General features: G+C 38.9%; 1 protein-coding gene across 1 annotated transcript in view; it reads left to right on the forward strand.

The window, feature by feature from the left end:
- Positions 1-19592, forward strand: part of LOC133424563 (collagen alpha-1(VII) chain-like) — a 155884-nt gene that overhangs the window by 86443 nt on the left and 49849 nt on the right. The window contains 25 exon segments of the mRNA XM_061715238.1: positions 602-673; positions 795-854; positions 958-993; positions 5242-5322; positions 5651-5683; positions 5848-5892; positions 7436-7507; positions 7620-7655; positions 7928-7954; positions 8077-8115; positions 8213-8275; positions 10568-10606; positions 10709-10762; positions 12778-12810; positions 14102-14158; positions 14295-14339; positions 14435-14470; positions 14564-14590; positions 14669-14731; positions 16992-17054; positions 17254-17271; positions 17359-17394; positions 17470-17508; positions 17605-17640; positions 19106-19237. Of these exon segments, the coding sequence (XP_061571222.1) occupies positions 602-673; positions 795-854; positions 958-993; positions 5242-5322; positions 5651-5683; positions 5848-5892; positions 7436-7507; positions 7620-7655; positions 7928-7954; positions 8077-8115; positions 8213-8275; positions 10568-10606; positions 10709-10762; positions 12778-12810; positions 14102-14158; positions 14295-14339; positions 14435-14470; positions 14564-14590; positions 14669-14731; positions 16992-17054; positions 17254-17271; positions 17359-17394; positions 17470-17508; positions 17605-17640; positions 19106-19237 (1242 nt within the window).

Raw genomic sequence — 19592 nt, forward strand, 5'->3', positions numbered from 1 at the left:
CAACTTTTCGACTTTTTTCCCGACATTTAGACTTTTTTCTCGAGATTTTACTTCAACATTAATCTCGACATTTCGACTTTTTTCTCAACATTTCGACTTTTTTCTCCACATTTCAACTTTTTTCTCAACATTTTGACTTTTTTCTCAACATTTTGACTTTTTTCTCAACATTTTGACTTTTTTCTCAACATTTTGACTTTTTTCTTGAGATTTTACTTCAACATTAATCTCGACATTTAGACTTTTTTCTCAACATTTCGACTTTTTTCTCGACATTTTGACTTTTTTCTCGAGATTGTACTTCAACATTAATCTCGACATTTCGACTTTTTTCTCAACATTTAGACTTTTTTCAAAATCAAAAAAAAATCTTCCCCCAGTTATAACTAATATAGAAACATGCAGCATGTGTTGCCTTCATTCTAAGGCTTATACAAGACTTTTCATTTTTTGCGGCTCCAGACATATTTGTTTTTTTGTGTTTTTGGTCCAATATGGCTCTAAAACATGTTGGGTTGCAGACCCCGGGTTTAGAGCGAGGAGATGTTCGGCCTGCTCGCCGCTCTCGAGCCGACTGATGTGTGTGTTTTCTGTCCGACAGGGAGACGTTGGTCCGGTTGGTTCCACGGGTCCCCAGGGCATCAAAGGAGAACAAGGGAACAAAGGAGACAAGGTTAATAGATAGAAATAATGCCTATTGTGTTTCTGTTTGGTCCGTTATAACCAGCGTCAGTAAATCAGAGAAGATATTAGCTGTAGATGTTTGTCTTATGCTTTTATTTGATGCGTAACAGGGAAGTCCAGGTTTTGGAATTCCTGGACAGCAGGGACCGAAGGGGCTGAACGGTGAACGGGTGAGTCCTCTAGCCGTTTAACTTTGTTGTTATTCTGCAATAACAAAGCAGGAAAATGCCTTTAAGTGCCGTTTTAATGTTTTATAATTATTATCATTCACAGGGAAATGTTGGTTTGTCTGGAAGACCAGGACCAAAGGTGAGTCAAACCACTGACCTTTTCCTCACAGGCTCTGCACTGAATAGTTTTACACCTTTTTCTTGATTAAAAAAGATTTTAGAGTGGTGCTAAAATAGACTTTTATCCGTAGAAATAGGGTGTAAAACATATAATTTGTTATATAAATTATTAAATTACAAAGCAGTTATGCGGGTGCGTTTCATTTCAAATAACAGACAAAAACAAAACCCCCCTCATTTACATCTGACGTTATGTCACACTCACTGCAAAAACTCAAAATCTTAACAAGAATATTTGTCTTATTTCTAGTTAAAATATCTCATTTTAGTAAAAAAATCTCATTACACTTAAAACAAGACTCATCACTGGAAAAAACAACAATGTTCACCTGTTTCAAGTAGATTTTCACTTAAAATAAGTAGAAAAATCTGCCAGTGGAACAAGATTTTTTTGCTTGTAATGAGAAGATAAATCTTGTCCCACTGGCAGATTTTTCTACTTATTTCAACTGAAAATTTACTTGAAACAGGTGAAAATTTTAACTAGAAATAAGACAAATATTCCTGGTAAGATCTTGAGTTTTTGCAGTGTACTTGTCAAAGTGAAAAACGTCACACGAGGAATGTAGTTGAATGTACCTGACGTGGTTGCGGTTCCTCGAGTTGGAAAATGCGACAGAACTCTCTAAAGAGTTCAAACTCGACCAATCAAATCACAGATGAACTGTTTACAAATTGAACCCATTTTTGACCTCAGAAGGAGTGTTCAAAACCGTTGAAGAGCTTTTCTCACTTACATAAAAACGCTGAACAACCATGGTCTCCATGGCAGACTTCTTACTCCTCCCTGTGAAAAACATCTTTTTTTTCTTTTTATTTTCTTCTTTCTTTCTTTCTTTCTTTCTTTCTTTCTTTCTTTCTTTCTTTCTTTCTTTCTTTCTTTCTTTCTTTCTTTCTTTCTTTCTTTCTTTCTTTCTTTCTCGACATTTTGACTTTTTTCTCAAAATTTCAACTTTTTTTCTCAAAATTTTGACTTTTTTTCTCAACATTTCAACTTTTTCACGAAATTTTGACTATTTCCTCGACATTTCGACTTTTTTCACAACATTTCGCCTTTTTTCTAGAAATTTCGACTTTTTTCTCAACATTTCGACTTTTTTCTCGAAGTGCATAATGAAAAAAAATCTTCCCCCAGTTATAACTAATATAGCTACATGCAGCATGTGTTGCATTCATTCTAAGGCTTATACAAGACTGTTGGGTCCCTAAGTCAACATAATACATTCAAAAGACACAGAAACTGTCAGAAATGATCTTTAAGTGCGTTTCTGCAGAAGTGGGGGAGAGCAGAGGAGCTGCAGAGCAACATGGCCCTCATTTGAGAACTGCTGAGCTCTCCCCAAAGATCTTCCTCTTGCATGACGCTTTTATTGAGAAAACTGTGACAGGAATTACCATATGAGGATAGTCCGCAGTTAAATAGACAGACAATGAACAGACGTTGGGGTTACAAAGACACACATGTGACATTTCAGTTAAAGAGGAACTAATCTTTGGTAAGCAAGTAGTAAGTTTTAGAAGGACAAAGGTCAAATGGGTCACTGGGGCCCCTTCCTGAAAACAGGAAGTCCTGGACAGATGGTCCAACTAACCCTTAGCTAACCTTTTAAGACAATGAGACAGCTGTTAACAGAGCATGTGACAGGCATGTGGAAAACAGGCAGCTTTCTAAGCTGACCTAATAAGCCTGATTGTAATAGTTTCATAAGGACAAACTAGTTCAAAAGTTTGATTAATCTGACAATTCCCTCCTGTTGTTCTTATGAAACTTCACAGTAACCAAAATAAAACACTCCAGTGTCATCATAAAAATGTCTTCTCATCAATTAGAGTTTGTTGGAGTTGTCGGTAAATAGACCTCAGAATACTGGGCTAAGGAAATCTGCAATGGACCTTTGCACTTAGACACAGAATGATACAGGCAGCGAAAACACAGAACAGTACAAGGACAGTAATAATCAGAATCATAATTATGCCAGCATGACTCAGTAGTGAAAAAGTCTCTTCCATCTCTCGGACTCCTCTGCAGCTTGTTGTAGCAAGTCAGTTTGGGCTAGTCATCTTCTTCAAGCCCGTGCTGGTGAGTAGGCTTCAGATGAGTTCTTCAGCGGACAAGGGTTTTGACACCGTCCGGCTTCCAGCCAACTCAGGACTGGGACATTTCCCACTAGCCTTCACTGCAACTGGTGAACGCAGTAGATCGTTCAGCAGCCTTTACTACTGCCGGTGTCCTGATCTGGACAACAAAAGGGCCGTCCTGACGGGGTGATGGCCTTTCACCACTCAACTCAGGACCCGACAAAGGTCAAATGGGTCACTGGGGCCCCTTCCTGAAAACAGGAAGTCTTGGACAGATGGTTCAACTAACCCTTAGCTAACCTTTAAAGACAATGAGACAGCTGTTAACAGAGCTTGTGACAGGCATGTGAAAACAGGCAGCTTTATAAGCTGACCTAATAAGCCTGATTCTAATAGTTTCATAAGGACAAACTAGTTCAAAAGTTTGATTAATCTGACAAAGACTTTTCATTTTTTGTGGCTCCAGTCATTTGTTTTTTGTGTTTTTGGTCCAATATGGCTCATTCAACATTTTGGGTTGTCGACCCCTGATATAGCCTGTAGCACTAGAACATGACCCCATCTTTAATACATGGTGGTGGTGGTTTCATGATTTGAACCTATATTGCAGCTTCTGGACCAGGACGGCTTTGCCCTATATGGAGAAATACACAGTTCATGTGTTGAAAGTTACATTATTTACCAGAGATAAATAAGAGAACATGAGTTATGCACTGAGAAAACGTCCGTAAAGATAAACGCAAGAATGTTTGAAGAAATATAAAGTAAATATTCTGGCCTTAATCCAAGACCTGATCAGTTCAAGTGGGGAAACCCACCAATATCCCAACATTTCTGTTGTTCCATTCAAGCAAATAAAAATTAAATGACTTGATGCAGACGTGTATGACCACTGGAAATGACTGGAAATGTTAAACTGTAGTTATTGCTGCACAAAAGGTTCCCTGTTCTGTGAGACTGAGACACTGAACTCTTGAACTCTATACATTTAGATGTATAGGATGCATATTGATTAAAAAAAATACAAGAAAACAGTTTCTTTACCTGTACGACTGTAAATCATGAAGTGATTTCAAAGAGCTTTCCTTTAATTAAAATAAGATGAAATGTTGGGACAGTTTCACCAATAAGCAAATGATAAAATACGTTGCCTCTCATGTTTATTGCATTCCCGTCATCCAGTGTACGCAAGCAACTTCTATGGAGAAACCTGCAGAGTTTTATCACCCGATACGGCAGATCTCCTCAGCGGGACTTTGTTAGCGTTTTGGAGGAGGAGGATTTCCACTCAGAACACTCTCAACAATCTCATTTCCTATCACAGCAGGAAGCTGTTTTCAGGAGAAAAAGGAAAAAACAAGACTTTATAACTAACTTTATGCTATCTGCCCAGCACCACTCAGCAGGAAGCGGCAGCAGACCATAAGCTGATGTACACATGGGAAAAATGGAGTTCCATCTGATACCAAAAAATCTACATTTTAATGACACTGACTTTTGAATTACAATTTGATATTGGAGTTTGTCTTTAGTCCCACGTCAGTTGAAAATGTGACCTTCATCCATCCAAACACAAACACACACACCTACATACTTACATTAACTTATGCTTATCTGGAGATAAGATTCAAGATTCTTTACTGTCATTGTACACACCAGCTGAAGGTTGCCACTGCAAAAACTCAAAATCTTAACAGGAATATTTGTCTTATTTCTAGTTAAAATGTCTCATTTTTAGTCAAAAAATCTCATTACACTTAAAACAAGAGTCATTACCAGAAAAATAACTTGTTATTTGAGAATTTTCACCTGTTTCAAGTAAATTTCCACTTGAAACAAGTAGAAAAATCGCATTACAAGCCAAAAAATCTACTTGAAACAGGTGGAAATTGTTGTTTTTCCCAGTGATGAGTCTTGTTTTAAGTGTAATGAGATTTTTATGACTAAAAATGAGACATTTTAACTAGAAATAAGACAAATATTCTTGTTAAGATTTTGAGTTTTTGCAGTGCAGAAGTCTAATGACGGAAAAAAAATTAAAACAAAATTAAGATAAAACTTAAAAAAACAAATGTAGATATTTCTAATCTGGCAAATCAGTGCTTGTCTTTTTTTTCTTTTTTTTTAGGGAAAAGATGGATTTAAAGGCGACAAAGGGACTGTTGGCTTGCCTGGCAATCCTGGAGAACCTGGATTAAGAGGTAAAGATGTAAGTAAATCCTGAGTGGTTGTTGCAATGAATAAAGTTACTAATAGATGCATTTCTATTTTTCACTAAACATCACAAACAAGATTCAGTCATAACGCTAAACATTACTGCTTACCAAAATCTGAGACATGACTCCTAAAGTTACGAGGACAAAAAAAATGACCTTGAATTAGAGTGCTAATTAAAACACGTGGAATAAATGGACCGGAATATCAAATTTAAGATATGGACAGGAAATAATCTGCTTGTTTTCATGTTTCGGATATGTGATTTAGTACACATGGATATAAACATGTAAAGCTGATGGTGATTGTCACCGTGTGTGCAGGGATCTGGAGCTGACGGGGAAAAAGGAGTGAAGGTACAGTCAGTTTGGTGAATCGTGGTTTTGATTGTTTTGCTGATCAACATTATGCTTTGATGTTAAAGAGGAAGCGGTGGTTTAAGTAATAATTTTAAATCAATTAAATCATGTTCGGTGTGATATTTTACCGTTAAATTATAATCTAATTCTGTCCTCCACAGGGCGACCAAGGACCAGCAGGAGAATCTGGTGAGAGAGGAATAAGGGTAGGTCTTCAAAAGCTTTATAATTCAAATTATACTTATATTTATTACAAATTTAAAACCAGTATGTTGTCGACACATTTTGAGAAAAAAACATCAGTAATGTAAAAGTAGAGGATATTAATCACATCCTATCATAGTTATATTCAGACTTCACTGTAATATTTGTAAGAAATGTATCCATATCAAAAACCCTGCAAGTTCTATACAAAAAATGATGTTACAGTCAGAAAATCATATTAGCTACAGCACAAGACGTGCTCTCAGAGGTAACTTTACTGCCAAAAATAAAGACAAACTATGGTAAAAGAACGGTGATTTACAGAGCTATGTCTGCATGGAACCCACTTCCAAAACACTTTAAGCAAATTATTAACATAAAAGAATTCAAATTGTTAGTAAAGAAACATCTCCTGATTATTAAATAAATAATGTAGATAGTATAATGTACTGTATATATATATATATATATATATATATATATATATATATATATATTATATGTATATATGTATGTATATATATATATATATATATATATATGAATATTTATTAAAAATGGTTATTGGTGAAAACTATAATAACTATACATGGTTTGAATTTGTTGCTGTTATAAAATGTATGAATATGTATTGATTTTATTTATATCTAAATGTTAAACAGAAATACTTTATTTTTTTCTTTATTTTCTGTTTTTCCTTTCTTTTTTTTACATGCGGTTTGCTTTTAATTTTTGTTGTAATGTACTGTATATTATGTGTCGGACCCCAGGAAGAATAGCTGCAGTTTTGGTGTAGTTAAGTTTAGTTTAGTTTATTTTGCACATAACATAAAAAAAATAACATTACACAAGTAAGTGCAGTTAAAATAAACTGTGCAGGGAGGAGCGAGCACGCCAGTAGGCTTATGAGGAGCCCCCACCTAATAACATTTAACAAAATAGTAATGAGGATACAAAATCATAAAAATAAAAATAAATGATATATCATAAAAATTGCATAAAGAACATGAATGAAAATAAAATAAAAAATAAATAAAATAAAAAAAAATTACTGTAGACATGATCATGAAAATATGATTATTATGCTGAACAAACGGCAACACAGAATATGAAGTGCAAAGGAACATTAACAGTTGGAAAAGCAAGAGCTTTCTTGACTACATTGTTGAATTAAATGTTCTTTTGAGCGACTTTTGAAAATGGATAGGGACCTACAATTGTTTGCAATCTGGTACCAACTATTCCAGACTTTGACACCTCTAAATCTAAACAAAAATGGTCTTCTAGATTCCAGACATTTAGGCGGACGTAGGGCGAGGGCCTGCCGAGTTGAGTAGGAATGAAATTGAGAGTTTGTGGCAAAGTATGACCTAAAGTGCTCAGGAACATTTCCTTCTGAGGAAAATATCTAGCTGTAGCTAATTAACTATAAAACTGTTTGCCAACTGTTGCACAGCATGGATGAGAAATATACTCACATTTGTAGATAAAAACTCTAATGCGAGGCTATTATGCTGTTTGTCATCCATTCTCATTATTGATCAGGGTCCACTAGGGTTACCAGGGCGACCCGGCGACGCCGGTGAAAAAGGCGACTCTGGGAATCTGGGTCAACCTGTAAGTACCAGTGTCTACTTCCCTATTTACTTCCTAAACCTGACCACAAATATACCGAACAATCCCGTTTACACGGCAAAGCCTTGACGTTGAGTTTCTTCCCTCTCTCAAGGGAACTGATGGAGGTAAAGGAGACAAAGGAGAGCCGGTATGTTTCACCGTGATGATTATCGTTTCTTCCTCATTGGCTCCATTCTGATCATCCTTTTGTTTCCATCAAAGCCACCGTCCGTTGGCAGCGTCGTGATCTCTAATTTGATACGTTATTAATTAACTTGGATTGTTGTGCTTGTCACCCGTCAATGCTCCGGCTAATTTTTCTTTGTGTTGCACATATTGGTTGCGTTACGCAGCGTGAGATTTTAGATTTTAACACGGCTTTGTCTGTCTTATTTTTATCACGCCGGCGTCGCCTCAAAGGGGAAACCTGGGCCTCCAGGAACACAAGTAAATGAATCCTAATTATTTTAAGCAACTTCTCATCAGATCGGCCATCAGCCGTTTGTTAGAACCGAGTTTAAGAAGAAGAATAAGCTGAAACTGTGATTTTCTTTACTGTTATTCCCCAGACTAATGGAGAAAACAACATCCTGGCCAGAGTGATTAAGGTAACCTGAAGAATAATTTGCAATGTCCTTCAACATCTTGACTTTCATGCCGTAATGAAAGTTCTTTCCTTTCTTTATTTCCCTTCCCTTCCTTTAGGGGGATCAAGGAGAGCCTGGTGGGCCTGGCATTAGAGGAGAAACAGGTCTTCCAGGACCCAGAGTGAGTATCCTGCTGTGTTTCACATTTAAACACTAGAGTACTGAGCATTCTTCAAGAACAAGCTCATCATGAGTACCGTGACAGAAGTATCTGAATATCATGTATAATGACGGTATTAGAGCGGCTAGACCAGCGGTCAGCAACCCGCGGCTTTAGAGCCACATGCGGCTCTTTAGCGCCGCCCTAGTGGCTCCTGGAGCTTTTTCAAAAATGTTTGACCTTTATTTCCTTTTTTTCTTCTTTTTTTCTTCTTCTTTTCTTTTTTTTCCTTTTTTTCTTCTCTTTTCTTCTTTTTTTTCTTTTTTTCCTTTTTTTCTCTTTTCTTCAAGTTTCCTTTCCTTTTTAATCTCGACATTTCAACTTTTTTTTTTTAATTTTGACTTTTTTCTCAACATTTCGACTTTTTTCTCAACATTACGACTTTTTTCTTGAAATTTTGACTTTTTTCTCGACATTTCGACTTTTTTCTTGAAATTTTGACTTTTTTCTCAACATTTAAACTTTTTTCTCGACATTTCGACTTTTTTCTCAACATTTTTGACTTTTTTCTCGACATTTCGACTTTTTTCTCGAGATTGTACTTCAACATTAATCTCAACATTTCGACTTTTTTCTCAACATTTCAACTTTTTTCTCAACATTTCGACTTTTTTCTCGAGATTGTACTTCAACATTAATCTCAACATATCGACTTTTTTCTCAACATTTTCGACTTTTTTCTCGACATTTCGACTTTTTTCTCAACATTTCGACTTTTTTCTCAACATTTCGACTTTTTTCTCAACATTTTCGACTTTTTTCTCGACATTTCGACTTTTTTCTCGACATTTCGACTTTTTTCTCGACATTTCGACTTTTTTCTCGACATTTCGACTTTTTTCTCAACATTTCGACTTTTTTCTCAACATTTTCAACTTTTTTCTCGACATTTCGACTTTTTTCTCGACATTTCGACTTTTTTTCTCGACATTTTGACTTTTTTCTCAACATTTCGACTTTTTTCTCGACATTTTGACTTTTTTCTCGAAATTTTGACTTTTTTCTCAACATTTCGACTTTTTTCTCGAGATTGTACTTCAACATTAATCTCGACATTTCGACTTTTTTCTCAACATTTTGACTTTTTTCTCGACATTTCGACTTTTTTCTCAACATTTCGACTTTTTTCTCAACATTTTCCACTTTTTTCTCGACATTTCGACTTTTTTCTCAACATTTCGACTTTTTTCTCGAGATTGTACTTCAACATTAATCTCAACATTTCGACTTTTTTCTCGACATTTCGACTTTTTTTCTCGACATTTCGACTTTCTTCTCGAAATTTTGACTTTTTTCTCAACATTTTGACTTTTTTTCTCGACATTTCGACTTTTTTCTCAATATTTTTACTTTTTTCTTGACATTTCGACTTTTTTTCGAGATTTCGACTTTTTTCTCAAAGTGCATAATGAAAAAAAAATCTTCCCCCAGTTATAACTAATATAGAAACATGCAGCATGTGTTGCCTTCATTCTAAGGCTTATACAAGACTTCATTTTTTGCGGTTCCAGACATTTGTTTTTTGTGTTTTTGGTCCAATATGGCTCTTTCAACATTTTGGGTTGCCGACCCCTGGTGTAAACCAAAGGTATTAGTTGTCTTTATCCTCCATGCTCTATATTCTATATAACACTACAATAACACCTAATCTCGTTCATAAAATTCACTGTACAAAAGTATTTGCATGTGTTAAAAACGTAAAGACTGTATACTGTATTTATCCCCCAGATGTTCAGATTTCCTGTGAAAATATATGGGACATTATATCCATACCTTCAAAATGAAATATTTAACTTTAATTTCTGTTCTTATTCTGAAGATTTTCCAGGTACATTTGTTCATATATTATTCATTTTTTAGTTTGTAAATAATTCCTGGGAACTTGCTGAAGCTGGATTTGTTTTTTAGCCTTGGATTTTCAATCTATATAGTCTAAAATAATTTTACCTAAATATGTCAACATGAGCTTTAGCCCAGTTCTGTTTGAACATTTAGACAAATAATGCATTTTTTTAAAAACCATAAAAAATGACTAAGATGATGCAAATAAATATGTTTTCATCATCTTTTTTCACCTGTTCATGTGTCGTCCTCCTTGATATAACTTTAATTTCACCATCTTTGCCTCTTGTTCTGTAGTCTAAGTTTAAACGTCCCGAGCTTTATTCATAACATTAACCATCAAAAAGAACACTTTATGTTTTAAAGACGTCCTTTTGGTCAATTCCGTTGAATCTTTGTGTTTTTTATCAGGGTCCAGAGGGGAAACCTGGACGGCCAGGGACGTCTCTGGTGTGTGAAAACACAAATTCATCATTTCTTCTCAGATTTGTACTTGCAATACTTAACATTTATTTTAAAATGTTCTCAGTTTTGAAATCTTGGACTTTGCAGGGTGCTGGAGGAAGCAACGGTGTTGATGGGGAACCAGGAAAACCAGGAATGAAGGTTGTAGAAAGTAGACGTCTTTATTGTTACACAATACTCACTCACTCATCACTCATCTTCTCCCGCTTTATCCGTTACCGGGTCGCGGGGGCAGCAGCCTCAGCAGGGATGCCCAGACTTCCTTCACCCAGACACTTCCTCCAGCTCTTCCGGGGGGAGTCCGAGGCGTTCCCAGGCCAGCCGAGAGACATAGTCTCTCCAGCGTGTCCTGGGTCTTCCCCGGGGTCTCCTCCCGGTGGGACATGCCTGGAACACCTCCCTAGGGAGGAGGGACATGCCTGGAACACCTCCCTAGGGAGGCGTCCAGGAGGATCCGGTACAGATGTCCAAGCCACCTCAGCTGACTCCTCTCAATGTGGAGGAGTAGCGGCTCGACTCCGAGCTCCTCCCGGGTGACCGAACTCCTCACCCTATCTCTAAGGGAGCGTCCAGCCACCCTGCGGAGGAAACTCATCTCGGCCGCTTGTATCCGCGATCTTGTCCTTTCGGTCACTACCCAAAGTTCATGACCATAGGTGAGGGTAGGGGCGTAGATTGACCGGTAAATCGAGAGCTTCGCCTTTCGACTCAGCTCCCTCTTCACCACGACGGTCCGGTACATCGACCGCATAACTGCGGATGCTGCACCGATCCGTCTGTCAATCTCACGCTCCATTGTTCCCTCACTCGTGAACAAGATCCCGAGATACTTAAACTCCTCCACCTGAGGCAGGACTTCTCCACCCACCCGGAGAAGGCATGCCACCCTTTTCCGGTCGAGAACCATGGCCTCGGTTTTGGAGGTGCTGATTCTCATCCCTGCCGCGTCGCACTCGGCCGCAAACCGCCCCAGAACATGCTCAAGGTCCCGGTCCGATGAAGCCAACAGGACAACATCATCTGCAAAAAGCAGAGATGAAATCCTGAGGTTCCCAAACCGGATCCCCTCCGGCCCCTGGCTGCGCCTAGAAATCCTGTCCATAAAAATTATGAACAGGACCGGTGACAAAGGGCAGCCCTGCCGGAGTCCAACATGCACCGGGAACAAGTCTGACTTACTGCCGGCAATGCGAACCAGACTCCTGCTTCGATCATACAGAGACCGGACAGCCCTTAGTAGAGGGCCCCGGACTCCATACTCACTCAGCACCCCCCACAGGATGGCACGAGGGACACGGTCAAATGCCTTCTCCAGATCCACAAAACACATGTAGACTGGTTAGGCAAATTCCCATGAACCCTCGAGCACCCTGCGGAGGGTATAGAGCTGGTCCAGTGTTCCACGACCGGGACGAAAACCGCATTGTTCCTCCTGAATCCGAGGTTCATCTATCGGCCGTATTCTCCTCTGTAGTACCTTGGCGTAGACTTTCCCGGGGAGGCTGAGAAGTGTGATCCCCCTGTAGTTGGAACACACTCTCCGGTCCCCCTTTTTAAACAGAGGGACCACCACCCCGGTTTGCCACTCCAGCGGTACTGTCCCCTTCCTCCATGCGATGTCGCAGAGGCGTGTCAGCCAAGACAGCCCTACGACATCCAGAGACTTGAGGTACTCAGGGCGAATCTCATCCACCCCCAGTGCCCGGCCACCGAGGAGCTTACGAACCACCTCGGTGACCTCGGCTTGGGTGATGGATGAGCACGCCTCCGAGCCCCAACCCTCTGCTTCCTCAGAGGAAGGCATGTCAGTCGGGTTAAGGAGATCCTCAAAGTAATCCTTCCACCGTCCGACAATGTCCCCAGTCGAGGTCAACAGCTCCCCACCAGCACCATAAATGGTGCCGGCAGAGTACTGCTTCCCCCTTCTGAGGCGCCGAACGGTCCTCCAGAATTTCCTCGAGGCCGACCGAAAGTCCTCCTCCATGGCCTCCCCGAACTCCTCCCCGAACTCCTCCCAGACCCGAGTTTTTGCCTCCAAGACTGCCCGAGCCGCGGCCCGCTTGGCCTGCCGGTACCTATCTTGTTACACAATACACATATTGTAATTGTATCTATGAATATAAGCTCACTCTCTAATGTTTCTTTAAATATTGTAGGGTGACAAGGGACAACAAGGGGAACCTGGTTTGGTGAGTGTGTTTATCATTTGTTTTTCATGATACAAATCATTTTTGCTCTTTAGATTTATCATTGGACAATGGTTGGACTACAAGCTGATAACATTTTTCCAGCACTGAAATTACACGATATCTCCCCTCATCTTCAAATTAAAGAACTTCATCAACCTCTCTGACGAGGGATCACAAATACAGATTAACTGCAGTCTGGTTGAGCGAGGAGACGGGAGTTCTTGTTCACTGAAAATAACACGACTGCCATGATGGAGTTTGCCAAAAGGCAACACTTTTATTGCGAAAAAAATCCCACAGACACATGGACACATCCTACAGTCAAACAGGGTGATGGCACCTTCATTTTTAGGGCATATAGATCAGGCGTCGGCAACACAAAATGTTGAAAGAGCCAGATTGGAACAAAAACACAAAAAACTATGTCTGGAGCCGCAAAACATGAAAAGTCTTGCGTCAGCCTTAGAATGAAGCCAACACATGCTGCATGTTTCTATATTAGTTATAACTGGGGGAAGATTTTTTTTTTCATTATGCACTTCGAGAAAAAAGTTGAAATTTTGAGAAAAAAGTTGAAATTTTGAGAAAAAAGTCGAAATGTTGAGAAAAAAGTCGAAATGTTGAGAAAAAAGTCGAAATGTCAAGATTAATGTCAAAGTACAATCTTGAGAAAAAAGTCGAAATGACGACAAAAAAGTTCAAATGTCGAGAAAAAAGTCGAAATGTCGAGATTAAAAAGGAAAGGAAAAAGGAAGAAAAAAAGAGAAAAAAAGGAAGAAAAAGAGGAAAAAAAGAAGAAAAAAAGAGAAAAAAAGAAAGGAAAAAAGGGAAAAAAAGGTCAAACATTTTTAAAAATCTCCAGGAGCCACTAGGGCGGCGCTAAAGAGCCGCATGCGGCTCTAAAGCCGCGGGTTGCCGAGCCCTGATCTAGATGGATAATAGATGCATAGTAGATGGATAACAACCACAGAGCGGTCCAGAGGGAGGTTTTTCATAGTGCCCAGAATTCTAGAGGTAGATGATGGTTAGACCTCCAGTCCGTCACAAAGATGCAGAAGTGTCTTTGGGAAACACTGAAACTGTTGGACTGATGCCGACAGACTTCGGACTTGAACCCTGTAAACTATCTTTAACCATACCTGGATTTTTCTGTGCACTGAATTCCTTTGGTTCACCTTATCTGCAGCTCCTTTTGTTTTTCATGGATTGTAACTGTTAAATACAATATGTTTGCAGTATCTGAAAGGTCTCTCTCTATATATATATATACCGTATGTGTGTGTGTGACCAGAGTGGAGACAAAGGCGGGCTTGGAATAGCAGGGATTCCTGGTTTGCCAGGAATTGCAGTGAGTATGGACCATTAACATGTTTTTAATGACGAGAGTCTGTAACAGAGCTGGTTTTTAGCCGGCATAGCAAATCGTAGTGTAGTTTCTGTTGTGTTACAACTCTTTTTCCTGTCATGGTGGCCTTTCTCTGCAGGGAAAAGCCGGCTCTGATGGGAAGAGAGGTCCGACAGGAAAAGAAGTGAGAGCCGCCGCCTGAATCTCTTCAGCACTCACTGTTGTTGTAATTGTTAACGTTTTGTTTTATTTGACATTAAAAATGTTTTATTTTCTCAGGGAGAAAAGGGACTGAAAGGAGATGATGGAACAAAGGTCTCTGAAATGTTTTACAATGAGCTTAAAAAAAATTACAGATGCTTTTTTAAAATGATTTTTAATGCATATTAACGCTCTTCTTTTTTCAAGGGTGACAAAGGAGATTCAGGTGCAAATGTACGTATTTTTGAACGATACTTGGTCTGTTTAGTTGCCTGTGAAGTGTAAAATCAGCTGAGTGTTGGTTGTTTCCAGGGCAAAGACGGGAGCAAAGGGGAACCAGGAGCTCCGGGGAAGCAAGTACTTGTCACTACTGAGGTACAAATGAATAAATAAAACTCAGTGACTTCTTTGTTGTTTTTTAAATCATGTTTTATTTCAGGTTTATTTTAGAAATATAGCAGTAAGAAGAAAGGTGGGTTTGTGGTTTTGCTTGTGGGAGCCTGTGGAAAACAAACTTTAATTTAAGCCTAATAAATAATAAATAAAGTTTTAGAGGAACATCCTGCAGTTAAAACAGACCTAGATCTAATATAAAATAGTAATGTGTGTGCACTTTTCTTGGAGACCAAAACAACATCAGTCGTTACGTTTTTGAGTTACAACATAATATGTGTTTGCAGCAAAATGAGACGGTTGGGATCGGTGGAAATGAATGCAGTTTTAAACCTCTTGACAAGACTCAAAAGTGTTATTGCACTAAAGTGATAGTGTGGATCGGGTCCCTGCAGACACACCAGGGACGTTTTAAAAAGTACAACTTTACAGAAAGTCTATAACAGGGGTCGGCAACCCAAAATGTTGAAAGAGCCATATTGGACCAAAAACACAAAAAACAAATATGTCTGGAGCCGCAAAAAATGAAAAGTCTTGTATAAGCCTTAGAATGAAGACAACACATGCTGCATGTTTCTATATTAGTTAGAACTTGGGGAAGATTTCTATTTTTCATTATGCACTTTGAGAAAAAAGTCGAAATGTCGAGAAAAATGTCGAAATGTCGAGAAAAAAGTCAAAATTTCGGGAAAAAAGTTGAAATGTCAAGATTAATGTTGAGGTACAATCTTGAGAAAAAAGTTGAAATGTGGAGAAAAAGTCGAAATGTCGAGGAAATAGTCAAAATTTCGTGAAAAAAGTCGAAATGTTTAGAAAAAAGTCGAAATGTCAAGAAAAAAGTCAAAATTTCTACAAAAAAGTCGAAATGTCGAGAAAAAAGTCGAAATGTCGAGATAAAAAGGAAAGGAAAAAGGAAGAAAAAAAGAGGAAAAAAAGAAGAAAAAAAGGAAAAAAGAAAAAGGAAAGAAGGAAAAAAAGAGAAAAAGAAAAAAAAGAAAAAGGAAAAAAAAGGTCAAACATTTTTGAAATGTCGAGAAAAAAGTCGAACTGTCGACAAAAAAGTCGAAATGTTGAGAAAAAAGTCGAAATTTCGAGAAAAAAGTCGAAATGTCGAGATTAAAAATGAAAGGAAAAAGGAAGAAAAGAAGAAGAAAAAAAGGAAAAAAGAAGAAAAAAAAGAAAAAGGAAAGAAGGAAAAAAAGAGAAAAAGGAAGAAAAAAAGAAAAAGGAAAAAAAAGGTCAAACATTTTTGAAAAAGCTCCAGGAGCCACCAGGGCGGCGCTAAAGAGCCGCATGCGGCTCTAAAGCCGTGGGTTGCCGACCCCCGGTCTATAAAAAAGGACTGTTTGTGCATCTCCATCTGCTTTAATGCCACACAGGTTACACGGGTTTATTGGAAATGACGTTAAGTTCATGTCCTCTGTTTCTAATGTTTGCTGATTTAGATATGAATATCCAAGTACTGGTCCAGGTCGGTGAGCAGGGAGAAATCTCTCCTCGTTTTGCATCTACAGTATTTTGTGCAACAGCAGTTGACGTGTACAGACTTACAACAAAGTAGAAGTTACCAGACGGAGATGCCTATCCACGCTTAAGTGGAATTACATTTATGAGTCTCGTCAGAGGCTTAAAATAGGAGTTTATTTCGACTCAGCTCTGTTGCCTCCAAATATAATATAATATAAGTTGTAAAAACAATATCCCATGCACACTCACACACACTTATTTTTTTGTCTTTATTATTTATATATTGCATTATTAGTTTGCCATCACTTTTGTGTAGTTATACTTTTTGTTTTTGTATGTTAATCTTGTGTTCTTTATAACACATGAAATTTTAATAACTTCGGTGGAGGCTTCAAATAAGCCCATTGGGTTTTTTGCCTCTTCCTGCACCTATACTATTTATATTTGATATTTCCTGTATATTTTTTAAAAAACTGTGCAAAACAATAAACTAAACTAAACAAATGCACATTAAATAAATGGTATTTTTCTGCAAACCCATCTTCTCTTCCAGCTCAAAACTACTTCACTTCACATCATTTTGGTCACCAACTAAAGAGTTCCCTCCTCATTAATAGACCTCGGCCTATTTTAAATCTATTTTTCTTCTTTCTCGTGTTTTAGCCTCAGTTTGTCTTACCTCTGCTCTCATTTCTGCTTAGCAACAAACAGATGTAAACGACCCCTAAAGAGCTTATAAAGGTGAATAACCATTGATCTTTGCAAATGTTGTCAGGGCTCCACAATTGATGAAATCCGTCAAGCATTTCCACTTCCAATGGGTCCTCCAGGCGCAACCGTGAGTATTTTATTTCTAAAAGTAACAGCATGTATAGCCCATAATAGTCACTTCGGCTGTTGCAAGGTATAATGTATATATGTGGAATCGGAGTCGTCATCTCGTAGTGCTTTCCATTGTTACGATGGGATATGAATGCTTGATGTCATGCATTATAAATGTATGTTCAAATGTCCTGCGCTTCTGTTTCTGTGTTTAGGGTTCACCGGGACTTAAGGTAAGACGGTAATGATGTTTACGCTGGAGTGATGTTTATACTGAACAACAGAGAAAAGGCTTTATAGTTCTGTTTCCCTTCTTACAGGGAGAGAGAGGAGACGGAGGCCCTAAAGGGGAGAAGGTAGAGACTCATCACAGTTATATCTCTGATGCATGGAAATGGAAATGCACTTACCTTATATTTATGTTTTTGCAGGGTGACGCTGGGGCTCCTGGAAAGTATCTTGAAATGAAGGTAGAATACATCGTATTCAAAATTCCTCCTCTGGGATATACATGTTTGCATTTGACATTATAAAATCTCTGAACTGAATGTTTTGTATCTACGCAGGACGTTGCAGAGATGTTTGAATCCTACGGTATCAGGGTGAGCGCTGACGCCGACCATAAACCTGCAGTAAAGTGGAAAAGTAGCAGCAGATCTGGCTCATCTTAACCCTTTACTGTGTTTGGGTCAAAATGACCTAATTATCCTGTTCTTCTTTCCTCCTGCTCTCTCCTTCCTTCCTTCCTTCCTCTTTTATCCCTTCTTTCCTTCCTTCCTTCCTTCCTTCCTTCCTTCTTTTCTCCCCTCGTACATTCTTTCCTTGTTTTCTCCTTTCCTTCCTTCATTCTTTTTTCCCTTCCTTCTTTTCTCCCTTCCTTCCTTCTTTCCTTCCTTCCTTCTTTACTCCCTTCCTTCCTTCTTTACTCCCTTCTTTCCTTCCTTCCTTCCTTCTTTTTTCTCTTCTTTCCTCCCTTCCTTCTTTTCTCCCTTCCTTACTTCTTTCCTCCCTTCCTCCCTTCTTTCCTTCCTTCTTTCCTCCCTTCTTTCCTTCCTTCCTTCCTTCTTTCTTTTCTCCCCTCGTACATTCTTTCTTTGTTTTCTCCTTTCCTTCCTTCCTTCCTTCCTTCCTTCCTTCCTTCCTTCCTTCTTTCCTCCCTTCTTTCCTTCCTTCCTTCCTTCCTTCCTTCTTTCTTTTCTCCCCTCGTACATTCTTTCCTTGTTTTCTCCTTTCCTTCCTCCCTTCTTTCCTTCCTTTCTTTTCTCCCTTCCTTCCCTCTTTCCTCCCTTCTTTCCTTCATTCCTTCTTTTCTCCCTTCATTCCTTTCTTCCTTCTTTATTCCCTTCTTTCCTTCCTTCCTTCTTTTCTCCGTTCCTTCCTTCTTTTCTTACTTCTTTCCTCCTTTCTTTCCTTCCTTCCTTCTTTTTTTCCCTTCCTTCTTTCCTCACTTCTTTCCTTCCTTCCTTCTTTTTTCCCTTCCTTCCTTCTTTCCTCCCTTCTTTCTTTCCTTCCTTCTTTTCTCCCTTCCTTCTTTCCTTCTCTTTTCTCCCCTCGTACATTCTTTCCTTCTTTCCTTCCTTCCTTCCTTCTTTTCTCCCTTCTTTCCTTCCTTCCTTCCTTCTTTCCTCACTTCTTTCCTTCCTTCCTTCCTTCTTTCCTCACTTCTTTCCTTCCTTCCTTCCATCTTTCCTTCCTTCCTTCTTTCCTCCCTTCTTTCCTTCCTTCCTTCCATCTTTCCTTCCTTCCTTCTTTCCTCCCTTCTTTCCTCCCTTCTTTCCTTCCTTCCTTCCTTCTTTCCTCACTTCTTTCCTTCCTTCCTTCCATCTTTCCTTCCTTCCTTCTTTCCTCCCTTCTTTCCTCCCTTCTTTCCTTCCTTCCTTCCTTCTTTCCTCACTTCTTTCCTTCCTTCCTTCTTTCCTTCCTTCCTTCCTTCCTTCCTTCCTTCCTTCCTTCCTTCCTTCCTTCCTTCTTTCCTCCCTTCCTTCCTTCTTTCTTCCCTTTTCCCTTCCTCCTTCCTTGACCCGAACACAGCATAATGGTTAATAAAACTTTGTTTTTTTTCCTCAGCTTCCTCTGCTGAAGGCTTTGATTGACAGGTTGCTGCAGGACGGAGTGGAGGAGCTGCTTCACGTGCTCAACACCTCCAAGAAAACAAAAGACAACACAGGGACTCAAACCAACGTCATCGCCGAGTACACGGTAACGTCTCCGTGGAGGAAGCATGTGAGGTTTTGTTCTTCCTGCTATCTTTGTCGTTCATCCCTAGACGTGCATAGATATGCAAAACCAGGAAGGGACAAAATGAAAAGAAGAAAGATAAACAAAACAACTGCAAAGAAAGAAAAGAAAAATATAAAAAGTGAACACAAAGGCCCGGTGGAAACAAAACAAATAGATGCATCATTTACATATTGCAAACAAAGTCTAAAGAACTGAACTGATCTACAAAAGCACCGCTGTTAGCTGCTAACCGGCTGCAAACGGTCACAACAGATGGAGAGAGAAAACAAAGACGGGGAAACCTTTGATAATTACAGCAGACAAGCAAACACGA

The sequence above is a fragment of the Cololabis saira genome, chromosome 23 (genome assembly GCF_033807715.1).
Source record: "Cololabis saira isolate AMF1-May2022 chromosome 23, fColSai1.1, whole genome shotgun sequence".
Taxonomy (NCBI): Eukaryota; Metazoa; Chordata; class Actinopteri; order Beloniformes; family Belonidae; genus Cololabis; species Cololabis saira.